The following is a 15,106-nucleotide window of genomic DNA, read 5'->3' as shown; positions in this document are numbered from 1 at the left end:
CTTGCAAATGAACCTTTGGGAGATAAATGGTATCCAAACTATATCACCATCCCTACATTGTCATCAGACATAAGTGAGATTAAGATATCAACTGGGTTCCTTAAAATATTTCCCTTCTCACCAATAAAAAGGGGAAATATTTCCATTTCACCAGGGCTGTGGTATAAATACCATATATTTCTGTAAGGGGAAAATACTATAGATACTTTTGAGTGTGTGCTAAAGCCCTACATTTGTTCCTCTAGAAAAATGGAATTATTCAACTTTGTGGAATTGACTATATTAGGAACCGAGTTCTGTGGTCAGGCCCTGTAAATCATCTTATGGCTTGCTTTTGGTTTTCCAGGACAACTTCAAAAGTGTATCCACAGTCTCCAAAGACAGTGAAGCCATCATACCCAGGGTCTCCTGTGAAATACCGCTTTCCCCCCATTCCCAACCAAGAAACACCCAAGAAGAAAGCAGAGAAAGAGAAGAGCAACAAGGAAAAGGAAGGTGCCTCAAGTCAGCAGGCTGCTGGCCATCTTGGAGAGGAAACTCCAGAGAAGTATGTGACAGACAAACATGCCACCGAGAAGCATGTGGCAGAGAAGCATGCCACCGAGAAGCATATGGCAGACAAACAGGCCACTGAGAAGCACATGGTGGAGAAGCACGCCACCGAGAAGCACATGGTGGAGAAGCATGTGGAAGACAAGCATGCCACTGAGAAATATGCTGCCACAGGAGGGAAGGTTGAGAGCAGTACAGGTAGACCTTCTTTGTTGACACTGCCCCTGGGCCTAGGTAGTTGTCCCTCTGTCCTGATCTATATGTCATTCTCTTGTGTTTGCGGGAGAGGGATTTTTTCCCACTGGGACAACTTCATCTCATACCATTTTCTCAGACTTGCCCATTGCTCCTAAGTCTTGCCCCTCAGGAGACTGAGGGTCCTGAGGGTCCCCTGGAGGAGGAGACCTAGAGGCTAACCCTGCTGTTGGTTCTGGAAGCCCACAGGAGTGCTAAGGAATACAGGCTGTACCTAGCCATAATCAGCATGTTCCATGAGAGTTCTTAAAGCCTCTGTGTTGCAATGAGTTCATGACTTGCTTATGGTCCTGTCTCTCCTGCTCAGCTATCCACTGTCCTCCACTGTAGAATATATGTATCCAGGGTCATAGCTAGTCCTTCTCCTGCTTAGTGGATAATTGTAACACTCTCCTGGTAGCATTTCCCATCACCACACAGTATTAGATTTTTCATGTCCAAGTGGCATCTGCTGTGTGAATGGAATCATTATGTTCATTTCTCTTGATCTATTCCTCTTGCCATCTCTTCTTTGATATAGCCTTGGGGAAGCCTACAGCAGGCACCACTGATGCAGGAGAGGCTGCAAAGATCCTAGCTGAAAAGAGAAGACAGGCTCGGCTGCAGAAGGAACAGGAGGAGCAAGAACGATTGGAGAAGGAAGAACAAGAAAGGTATGCAGGTGCTCAGAGTTTTGGTGTGATCTCATGCAAAGGCTGGGCTGAAAAGAGCAGCTTGCCTATTCTTTTTACAGTTTTTTTTTTTTTACTGCTAAAACCTGAGCATAAGTAAAGGAACCTAGAGTGCCTGGACTGCAATGAAAGTGTTTAGGAGATGGAATCTTCTATTAGATGTAATTAACAGACCTTTTCAGAGGACTTGGAAACTCATAGCTCCTGGTTTTAAATGTTACAGGCAAGCTTCCCTTTCTCTTCTTGGACCTGGAAACCAGGCAGGCCTCATGGAGCTACCAGGGGAGTTTTGAGGTTTGTTTATAGAATGAGATTCTCCCTGGGAAGACAGAAGGTCTTGGATGTAGAGATCTTGATTCTGCTTTCCAAATTGTTTTCTCTATTTTATCCTACTTATACCCCAAAATGAGAGATTTGGACAGGCTCCCCAAATGAGGGTAAGAGGGAGTTAATTTCATAACCATGAGCAATGAGGTATAGGGAAGTCCTATGCTAGAGCAAGACAAAAGATGTCATTACAGTTGTCCCTAAACTTTGGAGGGTATCAGAATCATTCAGATAACAGTGAAAATGTACTGGCCTAAGCCCTGTTCTGTTTTAGAGATACACCAATGTTTGAGAACCACTATAGTGATAGTACTTTGTCACAGTCAACAGTCCTGCCTTTGCTGATCATTGTGTTCAGAGAGGGAAATACATGATAAAGGACAAGGTCAGTTTTGTCACTAAATTGATAGAGGAAACTCTTTGAATAATCACGGAGTGCAATCCAGTACTATTGAGAGAGCGAACATGACAGAAAGCAAGCAGTACTCTAGCACTTAAGGCCAGCACTAAATTTAAAATAATAAATAATAGTATATTTTTTATCCCTAGTAATTTTGCCAAGTCTTTGTGATCTCTTAATTACAGGTCTGCTGATCTATTTTTTATTTTTATGTTGTGTTACTGGGACACGAATCCAGACCTTGTATTTGCTAGGCAAGAGTTCTACCACTGAACTATATCCCTAGCCATTGACCTTTTATTAAAAGGTTAGGGGGTAGGTCTGGCTGATCCCTTCTTCAAATTCTGGACTTATTTATTTTCTCACTCAAGCTTTTTGGTCAATATTGACAGATTTTTTGTTATTATTGAGTGATCTGTTCAGGCTGGTTTGGGTGGGCCACAGGTTATGTGAAGGGAAGTCACAAGAGATGATGAATTGTAGGACCTCCAATGATAGGACTTGGTAATTGCAGACCCTGGAGATATCGTGTCAAAGAGCAGGTGAGTGACATGATTGTCACTTGTGCTTAGGAAGGAGTTCTTCACCTTTCAGCTACCACCCTCGTTCTCATATTTCCTTCATAGCCCAAAAGAATTGATTATACTTCCTATCTTTATTTCATCAAATCACACTTATTCTTCAAACCTTATGACCACGTGCCTTCTAGTTGCCAGACTCCTAAACAATTCTTGGTTTGCTTTGACCATATTGAGCTTACTCTTGCTTTTCTGGGATGTCCCTCTGAGTCTTTATCTGACCTCTTATCCATTAAAAATTGGTTGGGCTCCCAGCCCTCAGTCTTTAACTGGCTTCTCACCTGACAAGCCTTTCCTGAATAGTGTTGCTCACTCCTGCTCTGCCATTGTCTCTGCCACACTAACAATTTCCTCTGGCTTCAAAAGATTTAGGGCTCACATTTCATACAGTAGTTTCATGTTGAGCTGTTGGTGTGCTAAACAGCTCTGCTCTGGTCTCCCTTCCTACCTTTATTTTCCCTTTGCCTCATTCTGTTATCTATTTCTGAAGGTAATTGCAGCTTTCTTCATAAACCTTTCATACTTTGTGGAACAAAAGGGGCAACTAGATAACATGTACATACTGAAGACCTGAATCAGTGCTCGTGGCCTGGGATCTTTCTAGGATTGCACTGCCTACTACCATAGCCTCTGGGCATATGTGACTACTGAAATGTCACTTAAGGAAAATCCGGTTCCTTACCCACATTACTACATTTCAGTGCTCAGTAGCTACATGTGGCTAGTGGCTATCATAATAGACAGCACAGTTCTACAGAGTGTTTTCTTCATCACAGAAAGTTTTATTGAATAGCACTTATCTAGAACCCAGAGATTGTATTTCCAACTACTTTATGTTTTCATTTGATTGTGTCCCATGTACATCCCCAAATTCAGCATTCTCAAAATAGAAATTAGTATCTTTCAGGCTGGGGTTGTGGCTTAGCAGTAGAGCGCTCACCTAGCACGTGCAGGGCCCTGGGTTGGATCCTCAGCACCACATATAAATAAGTAAATAAAATAAAGATATGTGTCCAACTACAACTAAAAAAAATATTTAAAAAAAGAAATGAGTATCTTTCACCCAAACTTCCTTTTTCTTTCATGAGCCCTGCACCCCCATCTATCATTGTACTCAAGTCTGAAGTTTCAGAGCCACTCTCAGTTCTTCCCTTTTCATGCTCCTCCACATCCCATCATTTGTCAGATCAACCTTTATTGGCTGTTGCATTAGTACCTCTGTTATATCTCTTCCCTTCTTGCTTGCTTTGTCTTACCTAGATAGTGTCTGGGCATACTATCTGAGCACCTTGCTCCAGGTCTCTCAGGGCTCGTCTACTGTCCATCTACACTGTCCACAGTGACCTTTCTCATTTAAAGAAGTGTGATTGTTCTGATCTCTGATCCTGTCCTTCAACAAGCCCTGCCCACAGGATCCACCCAAACCCATCAACAGTCCTTAAAGGACTGCCATTAACTGGCCACTCCCTGCTTCTCTATATTCTTTCTCTCCAGGCTTCAGCCTGCAACCCCCTTTGACATTCCCCCACCACACAGCTCCACACCTCCAAACCTTGTTGTTGCCCCACATGGGCTTGTGCTGCTTCTTGCCAGACGTGTTTCCTTCTCAAGCTGTGGTTCAAGCTCACTCCTCTATAGCCTGTCTGGCTCTTCCCTGGGAAAAGAACTACCCCTCCCCCATTCTTCACCTTTCCTGAGCCCAGTAGTCAGCTGACAAACAGCTTCATGTATTTTTAGGCCACTTTCTTCCCAGTTAGCACCATAAAAAGCTGAGGTGCAGTCTTTGGATGGCTGGTGCCTGATACTTAGTAAATGTATGAGAAAGGAAGAGAAGGAGGAAAAGACTAAGAAACCATTGCAGTAGTAGGTCAAGTAGACAACTCAGAAGAAGTGGGCTGATTCAAAGTTGATACTAAGGTTTGATTCAAAGGACTTGGAAGAATGGTATACCCAATAATAGATAACAGAAGGGCAGGAAGAATTAGTTTTAAAGAATTAAAAATTATTCATTTTATTTTAGGTAGTTTACTAAGTTTAAGGTGTCTGCAGAATCCCTAGGTAATTGGAAATGGAATTGAAACCTGGAGCCTAGATAAAAATGAGACTGATACACTTGACCCAAAATCAGTTTTCCTCTCTCTTGCCAGAATGTGAAGCTTTGCATAGTACTACGTGCGAGGTGAGAAAGGAAAGTACCAGACAGCCTGGGGCTGGAACACATTGGACACCTCTTGGAATAGGATCATCCTCACATCTGTTTTATGTTGTTTAGAGTCAATAGTAAAATCACAGAAATGTGGTTGCCATTTGAGAGAATATAGTGAAAAATAAAGATACTTTAGTCAAACCGTGGAAAGCCAAATTATTGTCACCAGCTGGTGAGGGATACACTTTCCAAGTCAGGGATGTGGGAAACTCACCTTAATAGAAAGGCCAACCAGGAGTCCAGATAATTAGGCCCAAAAGAACAAAAGTTGGTCCAGTCCCAACCAGCAGTGACATCAGAGCTCTCTTAGAAACACGCAAAACAGGCCCAAGGTATACAGTGGGATTCCTAGAGTTGGGGCAGACAACCTTAGACCTTGGTTCCACTCTAGAGAAGACACTGGTAGAAACTAGCAAGTAAGAGTTCTTACTGGGATTACAAACTGGATCACAGGAAGTCACATTAAGAAGCCGAAATAGAGGTCAGGTATGTAGCTCAGTGGTAGCGCACTTGCCTAGCATGTACAAGACCCTGGATTCTACCCTCAAAAAAATAAAAGAAGCTAAAAAAGAACATCAAAGAATATTTGAGAAAAGCAGTCCCTGTGAGCAAGGTCATATGATTGATGTCCAGGTGAGAGCCCCAGACCTGAAACTTCAGGCAGAGGGGTCCCCAGGGCTCATCAGAGCTACTTCTCACTGTCTGAGCCTCCAGGTAACAGGTGGTTTTTGGTGCAAGGTAGGGTAGGTGGGGGTCTTCTGATGTTGGGCATTGTTGGGCAACTGAAGCAGGAGGAAGCCAGGACAATACAACCTCATATGGCACAAGGTTATAGAGAGGACCTTGTAGGAGGGAGGTCTGATGTTGTTACCACCTTTAAGACATGTCAAAGCTGAGGAAAGACTGTTGATCTTGGGTCAGGAGATAAGCAGAGAATTTTGGAGGGAAATTATTGAGAAGAGGGGTGGAAAAATGAAGTGCCCTGAAAGAGGTGAGAGGGTGGAGCCTGAGTGTGAGCTGGCCGTTCCGCAGTCATGAGTGGAAGGCTGGCAGGAGAGGACCAAGGGTGCCTTGGGATGCCTGAGACCTGAATATTTTTGCCAGCCATGGAAAGGTACATCTCAAAGAGGAAAACTGGCATTGGAAGGAAGAAAGACTAGCTGGAGAAACAGCCTGGAATTCATAGCACAAATGGTAGCATTTACAATCCTTTTGCATTTAGGGAAAGAAAGGGTGAAATTTCTCAGCTGTAATTCCATAAAGGAGCACAGTTTAAGAAGCTCAGATTAGCTGGGTGTGGTAGTGCATGCATGCCTGTAATAATATCAGCAATTTAGGAGACTGAGGCAGGAGGATTGCAAGTTCAAAGCCAGCCTCAACAACTTAGGCCCTAAGCAACTTAGCGAGACCCTGTCTCAAAATAAAAAAATAAAAAGGGCTGGGGATGTGACTCAGTAGTTTAGCACCCCTGGGTTTAATCCCCAGTACAAAAAAAAAAAAAAAAAAGCAGCAGCAGCAGCTCAGATCAGGTCTTCTCTATAAAGTGGTTAGTGCTGCCATCAACTTAAGGAGGTTGACAAAAGCTAAGAAAAGGTCGTAATTTGGACTGTCCATGTGGGACCAAGGGATAAGGATAAAAAAGTGGCACAGCCAAGGCTAAGGGGCACATGACCAGTCACCCTTATTTATTCCATTCTCTAACTGGTGCTGATCTCATGCCCAGCAGGGGCATGAGTGGTCCTGGGGGCCATCCAGGCCCAGCATTGGACAACAGAGTAACCTTCATGCCATCACAGAAAAGCTCAGCAGGGGATCAGAGTCCTGGAGGGCAGTGAGAAAAAAGGGAAGTAGATGCAAATCAGCTGTACAGGCTTTACCAGGCAGATCAGCAGAGAAAGACATGGAGGGTTAACCTTTTTCTAATGAAAACTTTTAAGCACATAGGAATAAAAATGGTGAGCCCACATACTCATCCACAAGATTAAACAATTCAAGGTTGACCATATGTCAGTGATGTGAGCAGGATGAGATAGAAGGGGGTGAGGTACTAGAGGTTTCGTGACAGGAGCCATTACATGAAGACCCTCACCAATGGACAGGGACAAGGAATACATCAATTAAATAACAAATGATGACAGTGATGTGCAGTTTTCTGGTATTTTCTAAGTCAGTAAGGTGGAGGGATGGGACTTGGAGGGATGACAACAACAAAGATGGAAAGAATGATAGAACTGCCCTCAGGCCTGGTGTACTATGGAGGGAACTTGATAATGATGGCAAAGGTGGTGGGCTACAGGTGACCTACAGCAGAGGGCTGGTGGGGGGAAAGAATGAAATAATGCTCTCTCTGGTTCCTTAAGCAGGGAGAGAATGTTCATACTTGGAGAGGATTGCAAAGGACCCTGTTTTACACAATGGAAACCAGTTTTTTGGAGTTTGTGTGTGCATGCACCCATACATACTAGTTTTTACCTACTTTGGAGAAAGCAAAGTGTGGTTAATGGAGGAAATTTTGTCTAAAAGGATGGGATTTCCATGAAGGCATGATGAAAAGGACAAACAGGGTGTTATGGGCCTCTGGGGAGGAATTCATAAAATTCCTAGGCAATTATGGAAAATAAGGAGCCACAAGAATGTTACTACATGTATGTGCATCTGGGCACCTTGAAGTCCTAATGATATAAACAGAAGCAGCAGTGGATTTTCAGATTCTGAAGACACAGATTACAGGTTCTTTGTGAAGTAGCTTGTGCATTGATTCATATACTATGTATCCTTTGTATTTTAACTTTTCTGAGACAATCACAACTGAATTTTTAAAAAGGAATAAGAAATGAAGCAGTGTTCTGATTGATCTTTGGATAAATCTTGATATCAACACAGCCATTTTTGTTAATCCTATGTGGGGTATACTTTATCTTTCATGAAGGAATCTAAGAAAACAGAAGTTTTCTTTCTGATTAGGCCCTGCAATACTCTTCTGGAGAATATTTGTTCATAATTTTAGGTGCTCCACAAATACTCCTAGGCACTGTAGCCTCTATTGGTGTAGAGTACATTATCTCATACTGTTATACTCTTGGGATAATGCCTTTAGGTTTTTCCCAGTGGCTCAGGAGGCTGAGGCAGGAGCGTCACAAGTTCAAAGCCAGCCTCAGCAACTCAGTGAGACCCTATCTCTAAATAAAATACAAAAAAGGGCTGGGGGGGCTGGGGTTGTGGCTCAGCGGTAGAGTGTTCACTTAACATATGTGCGGCCCTGGGTTCGATCCTCAGCACCACATATAAATAAATAAAATAAAGCTATTGTGTCCACCTTCAACTAAATATATTTTTTTAAAAGGGCTGGGGATGTGGCTCAGTGGTTAAGCACCCCTGGTACCAAAAAAAAAAAAAATTTAAATAGAAACATAACACTTCATGCTTCTATATAAAGGTAACTTCTGAAAACATACAGATTTATAGATGAAAAGAACATTGGAGGGGGGGCTGGGGCTGTAGCTCAGTGGTAAAGCACTTGCCTTGCATATGTGAGGCACTGGGTTTGATCCTCATCACCACATAAAAATAAATAAAGATACTGTGTGTTTATCTACAACTAAATAAATATTTTAAAAAAATAATAAAAGAACATTGGGGGGCTAGGGTTGTAGCTCAGTGGTAGAGCACTTGCCTAGCATGGGTGAGGTACTGAGTTCAATTCTTAGCACCACATAAAAACAGAAAAATGTTAAATTTCTTTAAAAAAATAACATTGGAGGTGAAGGTAGTATTCATTTTAATTTGTAAAACAAACCAACATTTTTGAATGTTCCAGGGCCAGGCATCCCCATGCATTATTGAATCCTCACAGTAACTCCATCAAGCAGTGGTATAGCTATTTCCATTTTTAAAATGGGCATCAGAAATGTTGAGTGACTTTGCAAGTGTCTTGCACCAAGTGGCACAATCAGCATTCAGCTTGAGTCTTGACCAGGTGTTTACATTAACAGTGATTATCCAGTGCCTAACAGTGATGCACTTGTGAGCCGGAACATTTGAAATGTAAAAACCAGCATTTAGACTTTATAGAATATTTCCTCACTGCTTAGAGCTCTTTGTCATTATATCATGAACCATTCATTTGTGGATGACAATGTCTAAATGCCACTTAATTTTCATATAGCACAAATTAAAAGCTAAAATAGATTTTTTAAAGATTGCCAAGTCAAATGGAAAAACAGATGCTTTAATTTCTACATTAAATGTTGAAGTTCTGTTGAGCATTTTCTTTCATTGGCTGCTTCAGAAGTCACATACCAGTTAAACCCCCAAATGAACTTTTGAGCTCATGGTCACTGCTCTTAAATTGCTGACTGGCATATTTGTAGCCATTACATCACTTCCTATTTTCTATCTTTATTTGGTTTTTAAATATTTATTCTGCTTAATTAAAAAAATTGTCATTGAATAAAATGATCAGGCTTGGTCTCCTTTGTCTTCATTTATAGAACAATGAGGGAACCTTTATGTCTTCACAAGTCAATATGTGTTACTCTTTGTAGTAAAGAGTTTAAAGTCAAGCCTGGTTAATAGTTTTTGGTAAGCATATGAACTGAAATAGATTTCTGGGAAAGATGAGGCATTTTATTAAGTGTATATGAATTCAAATGCATGTATTCATTAATGTGTTGAGCATTCCCCACTACTGTCAGGACACAGTTCCCTGGCAGTTTGCCTTTTGAGCATGTTTTCCTCTCCTAATGATGATTATGTCCTCAAAAGGCTAGAGAGAGAAGAACTGAAAAGAAAAGCAGAGGAGGAAAGGCTGCACCTAGAAGAAGAAGCCCGTAAGCAAGAGGAGAAAAAGAAATGGCAGGAAGAGGAAGAAAGAAGAAAGGCAGGAGAGGAGGCTAAGCAGAAGGCAGAGGAGGAGCTGTTGCTGAAAGAAAAGCAAGAAAAAGAAAAACAAGAAAAAGCCATGATTGAAAAGCAGGTACAGTCATCCTCAGATTTTCCTTTTTTTTAAAGGGCCTTACTTAATATTAGGTAAATTTTATTAAATTTGAATTACTCATAATAGTTACTTGAAGTTTTTTCTTAAATCATCTGGGCTAGTTATTAAATACAATTGAAGTTGGTAATATTTGCCATCTGTGAGTTTGTATTTTCACAAAGGCAGACCCAAGGATAAAATTTGGGGGCCAGTAGTTTATTTGGGAGGGGATCCCATGAAGCTGCTAGGGAAAAAAGTGGAACGCCAATATACAAGAACATCCATGAGTGGGTTACTATGGGCCCCTGGAACTTAGTGCTTTTGGGACCCTCTGAGAGACTGGGATCATGCATTAGAATTGTCCAGGGGATGAGGAAACTGGACAATTTATTTACTAATACTGCCCCTTTTTGTGGAAGGTTTCTCCTTAGGAATAACTCCTGGAAATTTCTGGCTATATACACATTTCATGGCCAGAGCTTACCCACGGATAGAAAGACCTGGGCCATGTATGAAAACTAGCTTGCAGGTGATTTTCATGGTGGGATAAGGGTATATGAATGGGTCCCAACAGTATCTCCTCTATCATAGAGCAGGTTGTGTGAATTTACATTGAATATTGGTGCCTCATCCACTTTGGGGCAGATAATGGGGTAAAGGACTTATACAAAGCCCAGGAGTTTGTACAATGCTTTCTTAGTTTAATAAAGCCTGTGCTTTGGCTTACCTGTTGCTCTCAGAAAGAAGCAGCAGAAGCAAAGGCCCAGGAGGCAGCTAAACAGATGCGTCTAGAAAGAGAACAAATCATGCTGCAGATTGAGCAGGAGAGACTGGAGAGGAAGAAGGTAAGGCTTGGGGATCAGGAGGACTTAGGATGAGACAGGAACAGGAAGTTAATCCAGCTCTGTTCTGCAATGACTGGGTGCAGTGTTCTTAAAATTGTCAATTAGGTCAAGTTTCCTTGGTAGTGCTGTTCAAATCTTCTATAACTTTATTAGTTTTCTGTCATCTAAAAATCTCCCTCTGTGATTATGAATTTATTTACTTCTCCTTTCAGTTCTGTCAATTTTGTTTTATATGTTTTAAAACCCTATTTATTAGTTGAATATTCACATTAGATTGTTAAGTTTTCCTGTTGAATTGATCCCTTTACCATGAAATGCCCTTCTTAATTCTAGTATTATTTCTTCTTAAAGTCTGTTTTGGCAGCCCTATTATGATTGGTACCTGCATGGTAAATCTTTGCCATTTTTTTTTTACTTTGAACCTATGTGTGTCCTTACAAGAATCTCTCTTATGAACAGCACATAGTCAGGACTTACTATTTTAATACAGGGTATTAAAGACATTTTTTGCCTTTTAATTGGAGTGATTAGTCCATTTACACTTAATGTATTTATAGATAAAATTGGGTTTAAGGAGGCTGATTATAAAGTTCCAATCTCATGATATCCTAGGCCCAACCTGGGCTTTGTAATGCTATATCTACATCTAGGAGCTGGGAATCTATGGACATCTCTCCTGAACTAACCTTAGCTTCATTTTCTGGAGGGTGATCCTCTAGAATGGCAGATGGTGATTTTTTTTTTATTTATAGGGAACCAAAGGAGAGAAAGGAGAAAGATAGGATATGGATTATTGATCCTGGATATGTACTAGTCTGCTTCATTTGACCTTGTTTGTAGAGCCAGAGAAACCCATCTACAAAAACAATGGAAAACCTTTCCATGCTTTTTATCCTCTGCTGACATTTGTCTTTTACCAGTCTTCTCAGAAATGTGAAATTGCATTTAGACCCAACTACTATTTTATATTTTTGGTATTATGGTCCTCTCGCCTGTTTTGTTTACAGAGAATAGATGAAATCATGAAGAGAACAAGGAAGAGTGATGTGTCTCCAGAAGTGAAGGTAGGAATTCAGATGACTATTATGTAACCAGCAGGAAAGAATTGCAGAAAACATTCAGTGAAGTTGTAGGTCTCAGAGAAAATTATCCAGGAAAAAAAAAATGGACTCTCCATGCTCTGTTTCTGGCCAGGTTAAAGAGGAAATAGGATCTTGAAAGGAAGGAGGAATTTCAGAGATGGAGCAGCTAAAAGATTTTCTCAGCTGGTGCGGTGACACACACCTGTAATCCCAGCGGCTCAGGAGGCTGAGGCAGGAGGATCATGAGTTCAGAGCCAGCTTCAGCAAAAAGCAAGGCGCTGAGCAATTCAGTGAGACCCTGTCTCTAAATAAAATACAAAAAAGGACTGGGGATGTGGCTCAGTGTTTGAGTGGCCCTGAGTTCAATCCCTGGTACCAAAAAAAAAAAAAAAAAGATTTTTTCAAAGTGGTGGGGTTGGGGTGCAAGGAGAGTCACAGTAGTGCACGAATACAAAAAGAATGGTGATAAGGGAAGCAGCTGAAAATTCAGAGAAATATCATGGAACAGGCAGATGGCCCAACAGGGCTCCAGATTTCTCCTGGTGGTTTTAAAAAGCATTTATTTTTCTGTGTAATGTCAGCCTTCCCTCTTTTCATCTACTCTCTTTTTGTTTTCAGAAAGAAGACTCAAAAGCGGAGATTCAGCCTGTTCTATGTGTGGAAAATAAGACAAAACCAGTTGTCCCCAACAAAATAGGTGAGTGTGAGGTCTGGTGCTTGTGTTTTTTCCTTTAATAGTGGGAGTCCATAAAGCTTCCTGTGAAGGAGGGGCACATGTGGGTCCCAGAGCTGTGGCTGACAGCAGATTTTCTTCCTGGAGCATCTCTAAAGCCCAGGGACTATTGACTGTATTTGGAAAACCGCTGGCTTCCTTGTTTAATCCTGGCACAGAAAGCACACTGTCTTTCTGGCCCAGGATGCTTTCCATGGAGCCTAACTACTGGTCATATGTTATTAAGATCTGGTCTTGCTCTTCTATCAAGGCCCTGCAATAATGCTGTGTGTCATCTCTTCCCCCATGTGAAGGTGATTACATGGGGCTGTTGGTGGTTCTTTCCACAGAAGATATTGCATCAGTAGTGAAGCAGAGGATTAAATTAATTACCTTTTTATGTATTTCCTGTAATTTCGTTTTGTATATTTTATGATTCACGAAAGGACTTTGTTCTTGATCAGAAATCAATGGATTGAACACCTGCCAGGAGGTTAATGCTGTGGGGCGTGCTGCCCCAGAAACTTTTCCACGAGATGTTTTTTCTAATGGGCTTAAACCAGTTGGGGCATTTGTTCATCTGGATGCCCTTGATGGGAAATCAAACAGTCTGGATGATTCAACTGAAGAAGTTCAGTCTATGGATGTGAGGTATGTCAATTTCTTTTACATATAAACTTCATCTCTTTTCCAAACACCACCACTGTCTTTTAGTTTGTTTCTCCATCTTTTATACAATACAATAACCTAAATCAGATTTGGTTGACATTATAGGAAAGCTATCAATGATATAATACTGTTATCTCGAACTAGGCTCCCTAGAAGCAGAGCCTGGGCATATGATTTAGTAGGGGAGGATTCTCAGGAGGAGTGGGCAGAAGGGAAGGCAATAAGTAAGGATGTATTCTCAGACAGTAGCATAGGAGCTCTGCAGGATGAATTTCCACCAGAGAGTTGTTCAGTTGAGATAAGGAATATGGTATTTGTACCACTGTATCCATCAGTTATTTACTGTGAGTTTCTTGGCTAGGGGATACAGAACCATGATCATGGGGGTGCCTGTCAGCTAAAGGAAGTTGTCCAGAGAAATAGTGGCAATTTTGAGCATTTAGGAGCCAGCCCTCTGTGTCTGGGGGGATAGATGCACCTATAGGTAAAGGGGACCTTGCCAGGATCAACAAGATTCCCTGTGTCCAGAGTGATGTGTCTCCACAAGTAAACTTGTCATTGCAGACTTGATAAAGGAACTAAATTGCTTTCAGATCCTAAAAATCTAAGGAATTCATAAACTGGTATCATTTTTGTAGATGACATCATCTGGCAAATTAATCCCAGATAAAAGAATCTATTGGTATGAGATTGAGGCAGAGGCATTGGAGTGGACAACCTTTGGTAGGGTAGTTGGAATAAGGGTTGGCTCTTTGTATTAGGAGAGTGTGACAGTATTTTGTAAAAGCACTACCAGAGCTCCAACCTGCCAGTTTACCTTCTGTCCTAAGTTCTCTGCTTAGTCTGGAGGTGGGGTTCCTGTAACACTAATCGTCAATATTCCACTCATCCTCACAGGGCTCAAGCTAGATATGTGAAATCCAGGACATCATCAGTAGAGAAAATCCTGTGTAGAATGGTAGCAGGGCCCCTCAGTCCTCGCCTGGGTCTTCCCATCCCTCAACACCACCATCATGGCCGGCTTCTCCTAGTTGGTGCCACTCTGTCCCCAGCAGAAAACAACTAAGGCAATCTGAAAGGTTAACCCAACATATTCCACCCACATATTGAGCCAGCTGTGTTTATTCTTTAATGTCTTGTTGGGGGAGGGAAGGGAACAAGATGTGGCACCTCTGACCAGAGTTCAAGAAAGTAAAAGGGCTTAGCACACTATGTTCTCACTTAGAAAGTGATGTGACCTTGGTGGATACACCCGAACTTGTGGTATCATTTTCTCCTCTTTTCTCTGACCAGTTTAAATGCAGGGGATGGAGGTGGGGAAAGATGAAGATGAAGCAGGATGTTTCTGTTTAATGAGGCAGTTTTCCCAGACTTCAAACACCAGGGGTGGTTGTAGGTCAGCTGTTGCCCCTTAACTGGGCTCAGGTGTGAGGTAGGTGGCTCCACTGAGCTTCTGCAGTTCAACTGGTTTTTCTTGATTCATCTGTAAGATCTCATCAAGGAAGAAAAGAAGAGCCTGGCAGCAACCTTACTGTGGCTATTAAAGGACTCCTGGGACAAATCCTCAATTCCCAGCCCACCACTCTTCTGGGCCTGGATTTGCTCCTTTGCTAGGCCTATAGCAGACAGCAGTAGTGCAACCCCTTCCATATCTAGGAAGAGAGGGAGGAGGTGGGTGGGGGGGTTCAGCTGAGCAAACTGATTAAGTCAGGATTTAGAAAAGAAGCAGTGAGATTGATTCGGCAGGTGACTAGATGGATGCACATGGTTCTTCATGAACTCTTCCCAACACAGTCACATTCATATTCACAGGAACCCTGAGAGGGAGAGATTA

At 41.8% G+C, this 15,106-nt stretch overlaps 1 protein-coding gene across 11 annotated transcripts in view; it reads left to right on the top strand.

The window, feature by feature from the left end:
- The window catches only part of Map7d2 (MAP7 domain containing 2), a 61,339-nt gene that overhangs the window by 42,143 nt on the left and 4,090 nt on the right, over positions 1 to 15,106 (top strand). For all 11 annotated transcript variants that reach the window (XM_048796301.1, XM_048796298.1, XM_048796296.1 and 8 more), the window contains 7 exons: positions 347 to 750; positions 1,328 to 1,460; positions 9,754 to 9,964; positions 10,705 to 10,809; positions 11,817 to 11,873; positions 12,510 to 12,588; positions 13,068 to 13,254. In XM_048796301.1, coding sequence (XP_048652258.1) covers positions 347 to 750; positions 1,328 to 1,460; positions 9,754 to 9,964; positions 10,705 to 10,809; positions 11,817 to 11,873; positions 12,510 to 12,588; positions 13,068 to 13,254 — 1,176 coding nt within the window. The remainder of the gene's footprint in view (positions 1 to 346; positions 751 to 1,327; positions 1,461 to 9,753; positions 9,965 to 10,704; positions 10,810 to 11,816; positions 11,874 to 12,509; positions 12,589 to 13,067; positions 13,255 to 15,106) is intronic.

This window comes from Marmota marmota, unplaced genomic scaffold (genome assembly GCF_001458135.2).
Source record: "Marmota marmota marmota unplaced genomic scaffold, marMar, whole genome shotgun sequence".
Taxonomy (NCBI): domain Eukaryota; kingdom Metazoa; phylum Chordata; class Mammalia; order Rodentia; family Sciuridae; genus Marmota; species Marmota marmota.
This window is presented reverse-complemented; position numbering and strand designations above follow the sequence as displayed.